The sequence below is a fragment of the Phalacrocorax aristotelis genome, chromosome 1 (genome assembly GCF_949628215.1).
Source record: "Phalacrocorax aristotelis chromosome 1, bGulAri2.1, whole genome shotgun sequence".
Lineage (NCBI taxonomy): Eukaryota > Metazoa > Chordata > Aves > Suliformes > Phalacrocoracidae > Phalacrocorax > Phalacrocorax aristotelis.
This window is the reverse complement of record NC_134276.1, coordinates 58,614,354-58,630,741: the sequence shown is the minus strand read 5'-3', so window position 1 is coordinate 58,630,741 and position 16,388 is coordinate 58,614,354. Positions and strand designations below refer to the sequence as shown.

Genomic DNA, 16,388 nt, shown 5'->3' with positions numbered 1-16,388 from the left:
CAAAACCGAGTAAAGCTTGTACGGGTACAACTCTGACTACAGTTAGGTAGCCCAGCCATTGAGATAGTACAACATTAAAGATTTCTTTTTTTTTTTGCCTCATGTGGTCCCTTAATATTTTGAAATGGCACTTTTACTCAAAAACTGACCATAAAAACACTAACTCGATTCTTTTTACCTCCAATGTAAGAAGAAAACAACTTGTGTCGCGTGTCTGATGGCCCAAGCCCAAATAAGTAACAGCCAGACCCGGAATCCAGATGTATTGGCATTAACTGACCTCCCCATGAAGAAAGATGAGAAACCTGCAGCTCAAAATGTCTGCAGATTCAGTGACTGCAATTAGCACAGAAAACCAGAAAAGGTCTTTCTGCAGGTTTTATGGCAAAACAGGAATGATGTATAAGACCACGACTGACTAGGGCACTAGTGCATCCAAACAGAGCCAGCGGAAACTAGAAATTTGTGTCTGTTAAGGGAACAATTGAATTGGTGACTGCAAAAGTAAGACTTGACTACATACCGAGTACGCTCATGTGAGCCAGACAGAGCAACAAACAGTTGTCAGCAACTGCAGAGTAATTCTTCCTGCTCAAAGAAGGATGCTGTTTCAATGGAGAAGAAAGCACAAGCCAACAGGTAAACAGCAAGGGAGAGGATGCTACTGAAGGTAACATGGGAGAGAAAATGTAGCCCGGTGACTCCCTGGTCAAGCAACAGTAGTGACCAAAGATTGGTGATCCAGTAAGACTGATACCCATAGAGGGCTGATAACAAGATACTTATTTCCAGTCAAAATATTTTACAAAGCTTTCTCAGAGAGTTGATGAGTTTCTTGCTGTAGCCACATACAAAAAAAAAAAAAAAAAAAAAAAGGAAGAGCTCAGAGAAAGCACTTGTTAAGAACACAACATTCAAGGTTTTCTAGTTGTTCAGTACTTGAGCACATCGCACACTGGCATTTTTTTTTTAACTGGTCAGAACAGGCCACTGAATTCCTGTTGTCCCTGTATAGGTATCTTCTCAGGCAAAACAAAAGGATATTACTAAATTAATGAGACTGCAAGAACATCAGCAAAAATTCCCCTGGAACTGGTTTACAGAATGAATGGGCAAATAAAAAACAAAATTAGCAGTATGTGTCAGCCTTCTATATTATCCATAGAACTAGGAGCTTTTAAGATGTGCCAGCCTCAGGCTTCTTGTTCCTTATGGCATGCAAGACATGATAACAAGAGACCACCAAGCACCCATCATTACTGAAAACAGGGTATTTTAGTGATACTGGCGTGACTAAAATGGAACTGCTGATCAGTGCCAATTAGCTAGAATAATCCTGTTAGCATTAGCTCAACTGTTCATTTATAAATCTCTGCAATGCTAATTGTATTTGAAGTTCTTTCTAACACTAACTCCTTTTGTATGGTGCTGAAAGCCTGCAGAACACTCATCAATTGAACAGCTGATACAACAAACAATCCTTTCTTTAACCCTTTGCAACTGCAATGTTATAAAAGTAGTTCTTCATATTAACTATATCATACATTGACCAAGTTTGTACATAATTTTGCTGTATTTTGCAATAAGCACGGTTCTCTTTCCATAGCAAGAGCCATATCTTATCAAATACTCAGTCTTACTGATTGTTGTCAACATATATCCCTCTCAGAAAAGTAAAACACCCCCCCACCCCCCTTTTGCTATGGTTCTTTATCAAGCTTATAACTTAAATCACAACAAGCATCCATCCATAACAGTTGAAGTGTATTTGCTTTTCACTTATTGCTATTTAATTTGCACCAGCAGAGCATTTTGGCAAGAAATACTTAGCTGAACCACAAATAGTTGACAGCGTTGTTTGAAATTACTGGGTAGCTTTTGTCAGCTTTGGATGAGCTTTTTGATCAAATCAAAATGGACAATACAGGAAATGCAAGGGAGATTTCATTAAATAAATTTATTTGTTAAAATAATTTAACTCCAAATACAACTGCTGAGTTTGCATTGAGTTCTATGTACAATTCTTGTTTTATTTGAAACATCAAGGTTTAAACAACTGACATTGTTACAAAACAAACTGTTGCCCCATTAAGTTGCCAGTTGTATTAGAGCTCAACAATTAACTGTGAAATACATTAATTCACCCCTATGAAACTCCAAATCAACAGCGTTAAGCCTGATTCCAGAACCCACTTCAGTCTTTCTTCAAACCCTGATCAAGAATTAACAGATGCACAACAATGCAGATAAAAGCCTCCTGCAGTTGTCAAACATTTGCTTTTGTTGTGGAGTTTCACAATTAAAGCCTAACCAGTGCTTTGAGGGCACACTGGTAAAAAAAAAAAAACAAAAACAAAAAATAAAAAATAAAAAAAACAAACATGCACAAAACCCCCCAACCAAATGGCTGACATTTTTAGGCAACATTCTATACAGGAAAGCAAATACCAGTAGTTTTCCCACAGAAAAGTAATGGCAACTGTAGCACTGGGGTTAGGGAGAGGCTATAGAACCAGAACAGAAAATGTCACCAAAACTTTTTTGATGCTCTGAAGGGGCAGGCGGGGGGACGGACGTGACAGGAAAAAAAAAAAAAAAAACTAACTAAAACAAAACCCAATGCAATTATGTTTAACACTCTTGATCTGATTCTGGTTTGTTTGCTTTGACTAGTTTTTGTGTATATTTTTAAGGGAAAGAGGAAACAGTTGCTCTCACTATCATAGCTTAAAAGAATAAAAGTTGCAACATTTTTAAAAAACAACAAAACTGGAGAAATGCTGTCTTTGTAGAAAAATACAAAGCTCTACAAGAACAGCCAAAGGAAAAGTGGGTCTTTGGAACAAATCATAATGTTTTAAGGCATGTTATAAGAAACTTTCAAATACTATAATTGGTAATCCTATCGGGGTACAAATGAAACAGTGACCCAAGACCAATGACTCCAGCAGGGTGGCCACGCAGCTGCTGCATAGCTCACTGACCTCCCCCTTTTCTGCTACCCCTATAATTTGAAAAATCTCTATCAAGTGCAACTGTCATTGATTCAAGCTCCACTATCTTCACATTAGTGGAAATACAAATAGTGCATAACTACTTCCTCAGAACTATACAATGAAAAACAACACTTACGCTTTCCCCCCCGCCATGTTGTGTGGTAGCATATTTACGGTTTAAGTTTTTTGAACATGTAAGAGTAATGAAGAAACAAGACTGGGAGATATTTTCATTAATATTTTGTGTTAAAAATTTTACTGTGCAATTTTTCCTGTATTAAAAGCCCATCTGTTTTATATTATGAACTTCATGTTAGGCTGTTCATGTTGTACCTTCATGCCGTTTTCTTGGCTGATGAACAATCTGCGAGGTAAGATTCTCAACATCTCTGTAAATAACATTGCATAACATGTACTTCCAACTCAGTTTCAAATTTGGGTTTGGTTTGGGGTTTTTTGGTTTGGTGGTTTGGTTTTTTTTTTTTTTTTTGAGTGCTTATGCAGCGTATCTCACACTGACAAGCTCTTTTACAGATAGGTTGTACTGCTCAATAAACCATTTCCCAATCTAGATATTTTGAACATTGAAATATCATTAATTCAACATCTCGCATCTGGCCTAAGCATGGTGGCTGACACTCTGGGCGGGCGGGGGGGAAGAGAACATTCATACCATCTAGTTTAGGCATAAAAGTTGTGTGACTTGGAGGACCAAAGTTAAAAGCCTGACTTTGCTATATATAGTCAATGGAAAGAGGTAGGTGCCTCTAGGAGGGCAATTCAGAGCACCCAAAACGGGCATTCAGATGCCAGAAATAAATGGTGTGCCTATCTCCTTAAGAGAACAAAGTACAGTAACGAAAGCTCTGCAAGGTAGGTGGGAAACGGGCTACATTTACGTTCTAGTAAGGCTTAATGTTTTGCGACATCTAATGCCCTTTGATACACATTGGTTGTGGAAAGGTCTTGAAAGATTAAGGGCAGAGATGGCCAGTTCTCTTCCATTAATGTGATTTCCTTTAGTTATCAACCACTGAACTATAATTCAAAGTGTTAAGGATATTTATGTATGAAAATCTGCAAAGCATTTTGTACTCAAGTTTTGTTTGTAGCAGATGAGAGCGTTTTTAGGAAGTTCTGCGGATGGAGGCAAAACTCTCGAACCTAACTCCAATTACAGCATTTCTAAGGGCCATATACACACACACATACACGCTCACCACACACACACACACCCCCCAGCACCCCTGTTTTCACTCATTTAAACACAAGGAACTACACTGTTACTGCACAAGATTGAAAAACTAATAATTAAACGCATGGTGTTATTTAGACCACAGGCTCAGTGACTCTATTTTTATGGCCAATTTTACCTATAAAAGATCCAGCTCAAGACAATCTCTCCAGCATTTAAAATCTAAACATTGTGATTGAAAACTCTTCTATACTTTGATTGTAAGACTTCGGAATAGGTATTTCTGTGCCATTAGTCATGCAAATGATAAATATTTCACTGCTATGAAACTAGCAAGTCAGAGCTCGAGCATCCCTTCAAAATAAAATATTTGCTCCCACCATTTAACACTCCAATAATTGGGGCAACCTTGGAATAGTGTGTCAGGCAATTAAAGAGCCATTTCCACACTCACCCAAGGAATTACAACCGTAACTATTTCACCTCTGAACCAAACGATTTCACATGGTTATTCAATTTCAGTTTTCAACATTAAAGCTATCGAATAGCAAACTTGATTTTCAAAGGTTAGTTAGGGATCACACCAGAGAACGTAGCCCTTAAAGGCAAGAAGAACTGTTGTCTTTAATAAACTTAAAAATGCAGGATGTTCATACTGTCCCATGAGGTTTCTGCAGAAGGGAACATATGGATGCAACATGGCTTAATTTTCCTTACAAGATGGTACTAGTTAATCTATTAAAGTGTTCCTTGTTAGTAAGGCTCAGCAATTTTTTTCATCACAGTTGCTTCCTCCTGGTTCAGTAAAGTGATAAATAAAGATGCTTCCTGCTTTGTAAACAGAGGGTTTGTTTGGCTTTTTGCAGACCAAAACCTGAAGCGATCCTCCATTCTTGAGCAGCAAAATAAAAGATTTAAAACATTCCAATGCCAGACTGTTTCTTCACCCGCCATTTGTTTTCAGATCTTGCTTCTCATTTCACACACTGATGCAATGTTTTCTATTTCAAGATGTGGGATAAAGTGTAGAAATAATGGCATCAATTTTGAAAAAAAATCCAAACTATATAGGTCTCTGGTAGCCTCTTCCTCTAACACTGTCAGAAGTTCTGGTGAAATCAACATATTTGACTGAACAAACTTGGCCACAAGTGATAGCGCACGTCCTGAAGCACGGTAATTAGACACTGAAAGACTTGGCTCTCCTTTCGCACTTACGCTAGTCATGAACGGTATTCAGAGATATTCTCTCCACTGCTTTTGTCTCCCCATCTCCAAAAGTTTTCCAGCTTCTTTGGAAATAGTTGCTGTTGTTGCCATCTGACATGACAACACACGTACGCTCGACCGGAACGACTCTGTAGATCAACTGGCTATGCCATAAAATTGCAGGTGCTCAAAGGGAAAAACGGGTGAGATGTGGTCATTTAACCCAATTATATTCAGAGTCAGTGATTGACTTTCAATGCTCAGCTCTGAGTTAATGTTGCTACTTCACTACAGATGTATTTCAAGCGACCCACAAACCAGGAAGTGAAGTAGACAGTTTTACCACCTTACAAAATTTCTGCAAATTAAGTCCAGGTTAGGTCATTTTTAATGCTATTGTATATTACATGCAGAACAGCATGGATCATCTTTGTCTGGCTGTGCTGCATAGTTCATTTGTCTAACAATTTCCGCAAAGAGCTCATCCACCATTGTTTTACTTTTAGCAGAGGTCTCCATAAATGGGCAGCCCCATTCTTCAGCTAAGGCTCTGCCTTCACTTGATGATACTTCTCTCTCGCTTTCCAGGTCCACTTTATTACCAACCAGAATTACTGGCACCTTCTCATACCTACAGTTTAGAAAAAAAACAAAACAAAACACACACACACAACAAAAAACAACAGCAATAATTATGTTTAAAGAATGGCAACATTCTAAATGTAAACATATATTTGCAAACAGTACAGACTATACAGGAAAGAAACATTTGGACTATCTTAAAATTTTACATTGAAAAAATGCTTTGCGTATTTCATATTCTAGCAATTTGTTGCACATCTCTTTCCCCCCAGGACTTTCCTAGAGTTCTAGGGCACGCTTACTCCTCTGAATTTTCTTTCCCACCAGGAGATCTGCCAGAAGCACTTCCACACTACAAAAACTAGGAATATAATAATATTTTCTATGTTGGCAATCTCAGTTAGGGTGTAAGAACAGGATGGATGTCCAACTCTCCCTTCAGCAGGGAGGGTTGTGTCCTCCTCCTCCCTTTAACAGGTATCATGTTGTATTTCCTGCTTGTGATGAGAATGCATCGCTCTCCCTTTCAAAGGTACATTTATCTTTGGTTAATATATACGGAACTCTCAGATTAGCAATAAAAAGGAGAAAACCAAAGGGTCAGTAAATTAGTTTGACATTTCAGGAAACGCAGGCCACTTCAAGTCCTGTATACACACACAAAACTATTGTCATATAAAAACATGTATTAGCTAATACAGAATATATAACTCTCCCTTGCAGCATTCACACCATTATGCCAGTTAAACAACCTAAAAAAAAAGTTCCAGGCAATACTATCACAGTTCTGTTTCATAATCAACTTGGACAGCACAATAGATCATAGAAGCTATGAAGGAATTTATTACTTTGCACCTTTTTGTGAGAGGATCCTTGCCAAATTCTTTTAAAAATTAAAACGCCTGCCTTACTTTTTTTCCCCACCCTCACATTAATAAACCTTTCTTCAGACATAGAACTAAATAAGTGTTTGGTCAGGTTTTAAATTTACAACTTTGCCATAGCAGAGAAGAAAACACTGGGCCTATTTCCAAAATATTCTTACATGGATTTTCTCACAAGAGCAACAAGTACTGAGAGAAAAAATTATTATGGCTTTTAGCACTTAAACTAAACAAAGAGAAACACGATGGTTCCCTCTCTATTTAAACCCAATTTTCTACTTCATATTAGCTTAGTATTACCGCTTTGAGTCAAATCATTTGGTTAAGACTGAGATGTGGACAGACAACACTCAGAGCTGACACCTGGAGCAGCTGAAGATGTCGCTATCCTTAAGCCACTTATTCTTCCTTCTCCATCCCTCCTGCCCACCCTTCCTGCCTCCCAGCAGGGCATCGGAGCAGAGCTGGTGCATGTGCCTCAGCTGGTTGACGGAAACATCCAGCAGCTTGGTCTAACCTACGAGCCATGATGAAACTCAGCTGTCAAGACTCTGCACTGGAACAGGGAACCCATGTGTTCCTATCAGCCCTACAGCAGGGATGGTGAGCTCCCACAGAGGCAGGGGATAAACGGGCAGTGACTTGTCAAACCACCTCAGCCACTCTTACACCACCACAGCAGTATCAAAAATTGATCCAACTATGTCATAAGATGCAGCTGAAATTCTAAACTTTGTTATGTCTCTTTGCTAACTATGGGGATGTCATTTAATTCACAGTCTGTGCTGTGGTCAATAATTGTAGAGAATAGCCCTCACTTTCACCACTTAGCCTCTCCTTGTTTACCACCTGAAGAGACACAATCCATTTCTTACTCTGTGGATATACAGAATTTCACAACAACAACAACTTTGGAACTCCTGCAAGAGCTATGCTGCCATTAAGTACCAAAATACACAAGCATCTTGAAATCTGTCCTCCCGCGTTTAAACACGTGATAGCATAGTCTTTAATTACAGAAGATGGATGGCATTCAACAGATAAGACAGCAGTTCAGTATTTCTTTTTATCTTTATTGTTCAGATGCATGTGTCCTATTGTATGTTGCTGTACAGCATTAAAAACCCTTCAGTGAAAGTGGAGTCTGGTACACCTTTACTGCATTTTGTGATATCTGAGGGTCTCAAACTTCTCCCTGCCCCGCTGCCAGCTCCTCCAGGTATGCTGTATCTTCTCAATTTTACCAGTGGGAAAAATTGAGACATTCAAAGCAGCCACTTGAGAAGCATTCAGTGAAGACGTCGATGAGCCAGAATTAAAACACAAGGTCACCTCTCCTCTCGTTCTGCAAGATCACTCCAATTTGTTGAGAAACATATGAGGGAACCCACACACAGACTTGTTGCAGATTTATACCCAGTTCTGCTGAAATATTCAAGTGCTTTAAAAGGTTTAAGAACCCTAGAAAAGCTGGGCAACTAAATACCTGAGGATCTGTTTACTACAAGTACTCAGCACCTGGGAAACGGAGCAGCGGAAATAATAAAGTTTTGTACTGCAGGACAAAAAGAAGAACTGATGAGCTGACAGGATAGATGTGAAAAGTCTAATTTAATTTATTTGCACAGAACCATCTAGGAATTATTAGGTGGAACAGATAGAAGCACTTTTCTGTATTGCTTTTTCCTGCATTTGCCTCTTGCATTTATCCTGTTCACTACCTACCTTCAGTACTTAAAATGAGATGGGAATTTTACAGTCAACAGCCTTATTCACCATATAATCCAGATTTGTCCAATAACCGCTTGGCAGCATTCAATTGTGTAAGAAGGTGTTTCTGTAAAACTCTCATTATGTAATCCTATCAAATACCTCCTCACAGGGCAAAAATAAAGTTGCTCTTGCAAAATACATCCTTGTATTACCTAAATTTTGAGTTGTCAACTTTACAGAGAAAATACTTTTTATATATGTATATTCTGCGTGACTTTATATATATCAATATAAAATATATAAAAATATAGGTACTTATGCATGCCTATAATATATAAAAACTGTCTGTAATATATATACGCACACATCTATACAATTACACAGTTTGTCTTTCTACATAGAAAAGTCAGTATCCATTATCCAGAATAATGGAGGTTAGAATAGGGCAAATAATGGGAAAACAGTCCGTGGATACTGAGCAAAAGACTGGATCCAGCATGGGCTTATGAGCTCCAGTACAGTGTCAGTCCTGCCAGACCCAAGCTGAGTATGGGAGAGCCAGACCAGATGTCTGTGCACTGTATTCTCCAAATACGATGATGATGGATTGACTATGTGTGAACTAATAGGCCTTTACAGAAACGATGTGGTTCCATGTAGTGGGGTTCCAGCCCCTGCTTGTCTTCATTCAGAGTCCCTAAGGGTCTCTGTACTACTTCCCAGCTTTCTGATTCTGGTAACGCACCATGGAAGCCCTAGCTCTCAATTAAAACAAGCTCTACAAGCTCTGAAGTTCAAGCTGGCTCTCCACCCTTTACCTCCCAACACTGCCAGAATTTCCTGCCTCACTTCGTATTCTGGGCAAATTTATTTCTGATGGGTATGGGGGAGATCCCTGGTTCAACGTTCTCCTTACCACGGCTGCTGATCTTGCTGGAGGCGACTTCTGCCTGCCCCTGGAGGTTCCACTGGCTTTTTGCAGAGCTTCAGACTTCCCAGATGTTGGCACACCCACTGCTGAGGTGGTATGCAGCAGCACAGGCCCCCAGTGGGAAAGGGTGATTTCTCAGATGTGGCAGAATTACATGATTCTAAGGAAATTTGATGAGAAGAGGTACATCTCTTCCCCACAGGTGTCTCACCCTGTTGAATTTCAGTGGCCCAACAGGAAACCAGCTTCTTTACAAAGGAAAAAAAGAGCTGTCTTTGCAATGCCCAAGCAGCAATACAGAACCCTTCCATACAACCACAAAAAATCAAACCCAGGAATTCAAAATCCTTCCAAAAGCTTCAAGTAAGATCTAACCTACTCACAAAGACTTTCAGCAAAGCAAGAGAGGCTAAAACCCCACCACCTATACCAGAGCCCTGAAAAGCCATACTGCTGCTGCCATCACAGGGTGTGCGAGAGGGCAGCTCAGCCCACTATGGGAGCTGGACAGACATCTTGCCTTTCAGTGCATCAGTGCAGCCCTTCTTCCCCTGCCTGTCCCCTTAGCACTGGAGAAGTGGTACAGTTCTGCTCCTCATTCCTGGAACAGGAAAACCCAATTTCCTCAGGACTGCTGAAAAGCTTTGAGCAGCACTAATCGTTCCTAACGAAAAGCATGAGGGCTACCTGAAAATGAGAACTGCTGCCAGTTTCCTCTGTATCAGTGCAGCGCAGTATGTATTCTAGGGCAAACGTCATAGCAGAGCCTGTAAGAAATCTACTCAAACGCAGCACGGGAAGGCTTGACTTTTCAAGACCTCTTCAGGAACAAATTTTTGCAAGACCAATTGCACGTGTTTGCAGAACACGTTTAAAGAACAAGGTACTTCACCCTTTTTAAGGCACTATCTTAGGCTCTAATACAACAGATACTGAGCAGTGGCAACTCATAAAGAGATAACACGACTGCAGTAATTTATAGCCCTGTGAAAGACACTGGTGCAGAGTCAAATATCATCATATCTAGGATATCACAACTGGCAAGATACAGTTGTTGCTCCATAATAGAAAACCAGCATGTCTTTCCCAGTCCCAGATAACTATTCAGTGCTAAAAACCACCCTGTTATCCATCTTTAATGAGCTGCTGGGACCAACAGGCCACAGTAAATCCCTCAGTTTTCCTGAGGATGGACACCACAGCCATGGGGAATCAATAAACACGCAGACTTTAAATGTTTTATGTGGCCCAGCTATGCACCACTGACTACACTGCCTTACATATCACACAGTGATAAACAATTTCTACATTTTATCTTACCCCACATGGCACATAAATCATCCACACTTCTGTTTAGATTAATATGTACACTTTGAAGAATAGCTTAAAACATTTCAAAAGGCTCAAGATAAATGGTATGTAAATGATCTTCAGAGATTTTTACCTCCGATATTATTCAGAGAGAGAGAAACATGGGCGGTACCTGACATCACATCGAATCTCTTTTACAAGGCACTTCTCAGATTTCTTGTTAGAGCTGTCATTGGATAAAGATAAAACTGAAGATGACGTGCAGTGAACATATAATATGAAGAATTAAAAAAGAATTTAAAAAATTATACACACCAAGACTAATAAATTGATCTTATTCCCTTAAACTGTGCTAGAGATCACCCAGTACCCCTAAACTGGGGGTGGGTGGGGGGAGAAGTGAGCTGGACCAGTACAGGAGAAGACATTAAAAAGTTCAAATGAGTTCCTGCTTTCTAATTTCACATTCTGGAAATGTTGCATCTTTTCTAGGATTTTTGCCTGAGCTTCATATCAGAGCCAAATACATTCAACCAAAATTCAGAAACTTTCTGTATAACAACAACAAATTAAGAGGAAAAACCATGCATTTTAAAAGACTTTTTCTTGTAACTAGCTTAAGTCCCATTGAAGTTTATGGAAAGATGTATTCCTAACTTTACAAGTTAAATACTGGGACCACTGAAATCAAAAGAAGTCTCCAGTACCAAGCCACATTTATTACCTTCTTCTACTTGCAGGGTGTCTTCCCTGCCCTCCCCCTCCCCCCCTTTTTTTTTTTTTAATGTATTTCTGGCATTTTTAATAGTATTTCAAAAAGGAAAGTAATTTAAGCGATAAAGATACTAGGGACAATGATGCAAATAAGATCAGAAGGTCAGTAAAAGTAAATATTCTTCATTTTAGACTTATAAAAAAAATTGTGGTAAGAATCCTGCCAAAATACACAGTAAAAGAATTCTGGGCAATATGAAATAAAGTATCAAAAAGAACAGTTAAATCTATTAGGTTGTTTACAAATTCATACAAAATAATGTTTAGTACCTTTTATGTAACATAACTTGCAAACTTTGATTGCCTGCAGTAAAATCTGTCATAACTTGAAGTTTTCTCAGCCAGAGAAAGAATATATTCCAAATGTAACTCTCAAGACCATTTCTTAACCCTTTCACACAATTAATTGCAAGTTTAATGCAGAATCCTCAACAGTTAAAACTCACATCAGCTTCAGAGGATAAGAAAAGACACGGTGTTCCCTAGTCTGATTCTGAGCCTCTCAAACACCAGGAAAAGGAAGCAAGGCCACAGAATTGTCAAGGGGAAACCAAACAATCCTTAACCCTTTGTTGAAAGCTTCCAATTCTTGAACCAAAGCAGCAGGAAAATATGTACATACTTCTAAAGCAATTACTGCCTTGTCTTAAGAAATTTAGGCAGAAAGGGCACTTCCTTTTTCCAAACCTGATGCCTTGTATTTTGGTAGCTTTAAAAGTTTTAACATTATGAGTTAAATCAACAGCAGGTGCTCAGTCTGCAGAGCTATACCTTTTTCCATGGAGTCCTGCAAGTATAGACCAATGAAGATGTGCCTATACCTGTATACATGTATAGAATGTGTCAGGAGATAGAGATATAAATCTAAAAATAAGTAGGTTTCTGCAAAGTTTGAGCACTTTGCTCTCTAATGGAAATTATTACAGCTTCTCAGGTAAACCCATACAGAACAGCTGCAACACCCCCCACGCCACCCACCCCCACATTCTGATGCAAACAAGTCATTCCAGTTTACCAATTAATTGCATTTAATATTCAGTTCTGTAAGCTATATTGTATAAGGATTTAATTACTTAAGCAACAACTCTCAACTAAAAAAAGTCTTTAAATAATTTTTATAAATGAGTAGATTGTTAGAGAGCTTATTGGAAGTCCCACTGCAATTAGGTGGCTGAGTCATTAATTATTTTGCTATAAAGAACTGTGATGGCCTAATTGCAGGACTGGGGATCTAACATTTTATTCTAGGCTTTGACATGAACTCCTCCTATAGCCCTTGGGAAACAAACTCTTCAGATGGACAGACTGAGGTATATAAAGTCAGGATAATTGTACTTACTCATAGGACAGCAAATTAAATAATAGTTGTAAAACAACTCAAAGAATAATATTATAATAAATAACCACCATACTGTATCGCTTTTGAGGAGGCTTCAGAAACTATCTTTGCTCTTGTACATGAAACTTTCTGGAAATAATCACCTTAACTTAAATAAAATAGTTTAAAGCCAATTCAGTTCTGTGATTGTTATAGTCAGTTTACACTTCCCAGTTTGGTCGTGAGGTCTGGGAAGTCTCAACCAATGCCAGTTTTGCTGAAACTGTTTGGCAGGCTCATCCTTGGTACTGTGCTTGTAAGTAATTAGAGGAAATAGTTCTCTTCCAAGCAAGAGCCCAAGAAACAACAACAACAAAATCCAATGTAATGAAGCACTATATATATTTGCTTCTCAACTGTTACTATAAGCACTTTTCAGCCAAAGCACTTGAACACCTTATTTCTAGGCAGCTTACACCTGCAAGGGACAAGAACGGTGGATGGTACTATCCCATACACGTACTCAAAGGCTATCTAGTAAACCTACATTCCTTTGCTGCAACCAAGGCAACAGGATAATGCATATCATTTCTGCATGAAGGACACTAAAGAACTTTCCAGGTTATTTCCAATCACTTTGGAGAAAAATTCTTACCTATAGAGGATTTTCCACATCTAAGATCTCATGGGGCAACTAAGATAATGATAAACTCCTTCCACATGTTCAGTCTGCTTCTGCAAGTCACTGCAGATCAAGCCTATCTTCAGCTCTGCCACCTGCTTAAATGGTAAACCAATAAGTATACCTGAAAATTCAATGGCTTGCTGACATGCCCTATTAAGGGTTCCACATTCACTAAAGGGAAGTCCCAAAGGAAAATCCCTGATCATCAAGATCTTAGGGAGTCCTTTTCTCAGCAAACTGGCAGAACTCCATGTATGTTTAAGCTTCGTCCAGTGACATTATCAGTTCCCCCCTGCAGTAAGGTGCTGGCATAGCAAGTGACAGGCACCAGCGCTTTGAGCGCTGGGGATAACAAACAGGACCCTATGACAGGAGTAACAGCAGTTCTCATCCACTGCCATTTCAGATGCTCAAAAGCCTTCACAAACAAGAGCTTAGCTTTCACCTTAAACAGGACACCTCTCCCTAGTTTCTATTGTTACAACTCATATCTAACACTGAAGTCTGTTATCAAGACTGAAAAGACTCTACACAATATATAACATCTACCTGCTTAGCAGCAGGTTTGCTGTGAGCATATCCAAACAATATTTTAATCCTCGAGTTCCCTCTCTATGCCAATCAAAATTCTCACCTTACACAATTAAGCCTCAACATCATCTTGCTGAAATCCTGAAGTGCTGGCCACATTTCCTATTCTTTGGGATAGTTTAAGAAGAAATAACCACAAGTTTCAATTCTATATAAAATGCAAGGCAAGTGTTTTACCTGACTTTTTCCATCATGACTAATTCTTTTGTTTTGAACAGCAACAGGAAAGTCGGAATGTCCTACAAATCTGGGATTCTCACAGGTGGATCGATTTCACTTAGTTCCTGTCTCTATACTCAGTTCACAGTGAAAGAAGTCTAGTTGTCAAGAAAACTCTGAAGAGATTATGAGGCACAGTATGATTGCTTAAATACAAAGTCCTTGCTCAAAATTTCCAGACGCTAAAGGTAAGCACCTAATTTTTCAAAAATTGCTGCTACTAGCTGTAGTCTACTAGCTCAATGTCTTGAAAATTAGGCCTCAAAGTATTTAAACTTTGGGTCCATGCTTGAAAATTATTCTTAATGACTGTATAAGTTTTCTGTCCTTAAATAGTTTAAAACCATATACCATGCTAATATATTAATGTTTATTCCAATACAATGAGGATGTCCAGGTATGTCAAGGTTTTCAGTACCTACTAAATGTACAACATATGGAAGATACTAAAGAGACTATCTTAAAGTCTTACAAAAAAGACAATTCTTTAAGATGACCATTTTTTCCAGACACAACCGCTTTTAATTAAAATGTATCCTCTAATACCTTGCAGAAACACATTAAACGCCAAGCAAGAGGAGTGCTGCCATGCTATTTAAGAGATGTGGGTTTAGTTCCATACCCCACTACAGACTTTCTGTGTGATTTCCAGCAAGCCCCTTGGGCTCTGCACCTCTGTTCTCCACCTGAAGAAAACAACAGTCATCAGATTTAACCTCTGAATGCCTCTGGCACATAAACACTTCTGAGGTCTTCCATCCTTAGCAAAGGAGGCATCTTGAAGGATGCATTAGCTGTTTTGCTCACTCTTCAAGAGAAAAACATCCCGCATCCCAGCTATTCTCAGCAGTAGGCTACATAACCCCACAAATTTTTGTGTTTTCTTTACAACAACAAGCTTGCAAGCAGAAAGAAAAAAGCTATTGGGTTAGGTGTGCCTCAGACCAGGAGCAGGAACACCAGCGTGGGGGACAAAGCCAAGGTTGTTACCTCACTTCAACTCCACCAGCTTGAGCAGAAACTGCAAGGGCTCACAATATCTTAAAACATGCTGACATTGAGGGATTTCTCCTCCTCCTTTCTTTTCCGTACAAAACTTCTACAAGGTCAAAAAAGCCTGCCTGTTCAGATGATGTGGGATTGAATAGGTCCCTTTGCAAAGGCAATGAACAATGTAGATGACTATTAAAAGCAATATAAGCCTCTTGCACATCATACAGCAACTCTACAGATTCTGTTTAATATTTTTAATTTATTACATTGCTGTGTTCAAAGAACTTAACAGTGACCCTAACATGCATTACCATTTATCTATCACTACATGCTTCATCACAAGAAATTTCTCTCAGAAGGAGATCTCTTGACATGCAAACCTTTAGATGAATTACTGCAATGTTTTAAAATATACCATACTGCACAGGAAGCATTGACAAAGGACGGGGGGGGGGGCGGCAGCGACAGAGAAGGAAAGTGACCAAACAGATTGGTACCAACTCAGATGTGTCAAAGTTTATGCCTGTAGCTGGGTTAAAGAAAAAAATCTTAGAGACAAATACATTGTTAATACTCCATTTGGAAAACCTGAGGCAGCATCCAACCCTTCTACAAAACAATGTCTGGTAAGTAATTTATTAGAACAATGGTAGGTCTAGTTTCTTACAGATTCGGTCAATGCTGATATCTAAAGCTCTAGTTTTAACCTCTCCCTACAAGTCTTCCCCTCACCATTCTCCAGTCCGTAATCAGGGCTGGGCTCATGCCCATTTTCTTCCACAAGCAGAGCAGTGACAGGGTCTCTTTCCCACCAACAATTCTGATAGAACTTAATCATTTAGATTTCTAATTTGTTCCAGATTTTGAACCACAGAACCCCTAGGGCAGGAAGGGACCTCGGGAAATTCTTTAGTCCAACCCCCCGCTCAAAGCAAGATCGGCCAGGAGATCTCAACCAGTTCGCTCAGGGCCACATACAGTGCAGTC

General features: G+C 39.2%; 1 protein-coding gene across 1 annotated transcript in view; it reads right to left on the bottom strand.

The window, feature by feature from the left end:
- Nucleotides 1-841: 841 nt before the first annotated feature.
- The window catches only part of RAP2A (RAP2A, member of RAS oncogene family), a 33,624-nt gene continuing 18,077 nt past the window's right edge, over nucleotides 842-16,388 (bottom strand). The window contains exon 2 of the mRNA XM_075089844.1: nucleotides 842-6,031. Within this exon, the coding sequence (XP_074945945.1) occupies nucleotides 5,794-6,031 (238 nt within the window). The 3' untranslated portion in view covers nucleotides 842-5,793. The remainder of the gene's footprint in view (nucleotides 6,032-16,388) is intronic.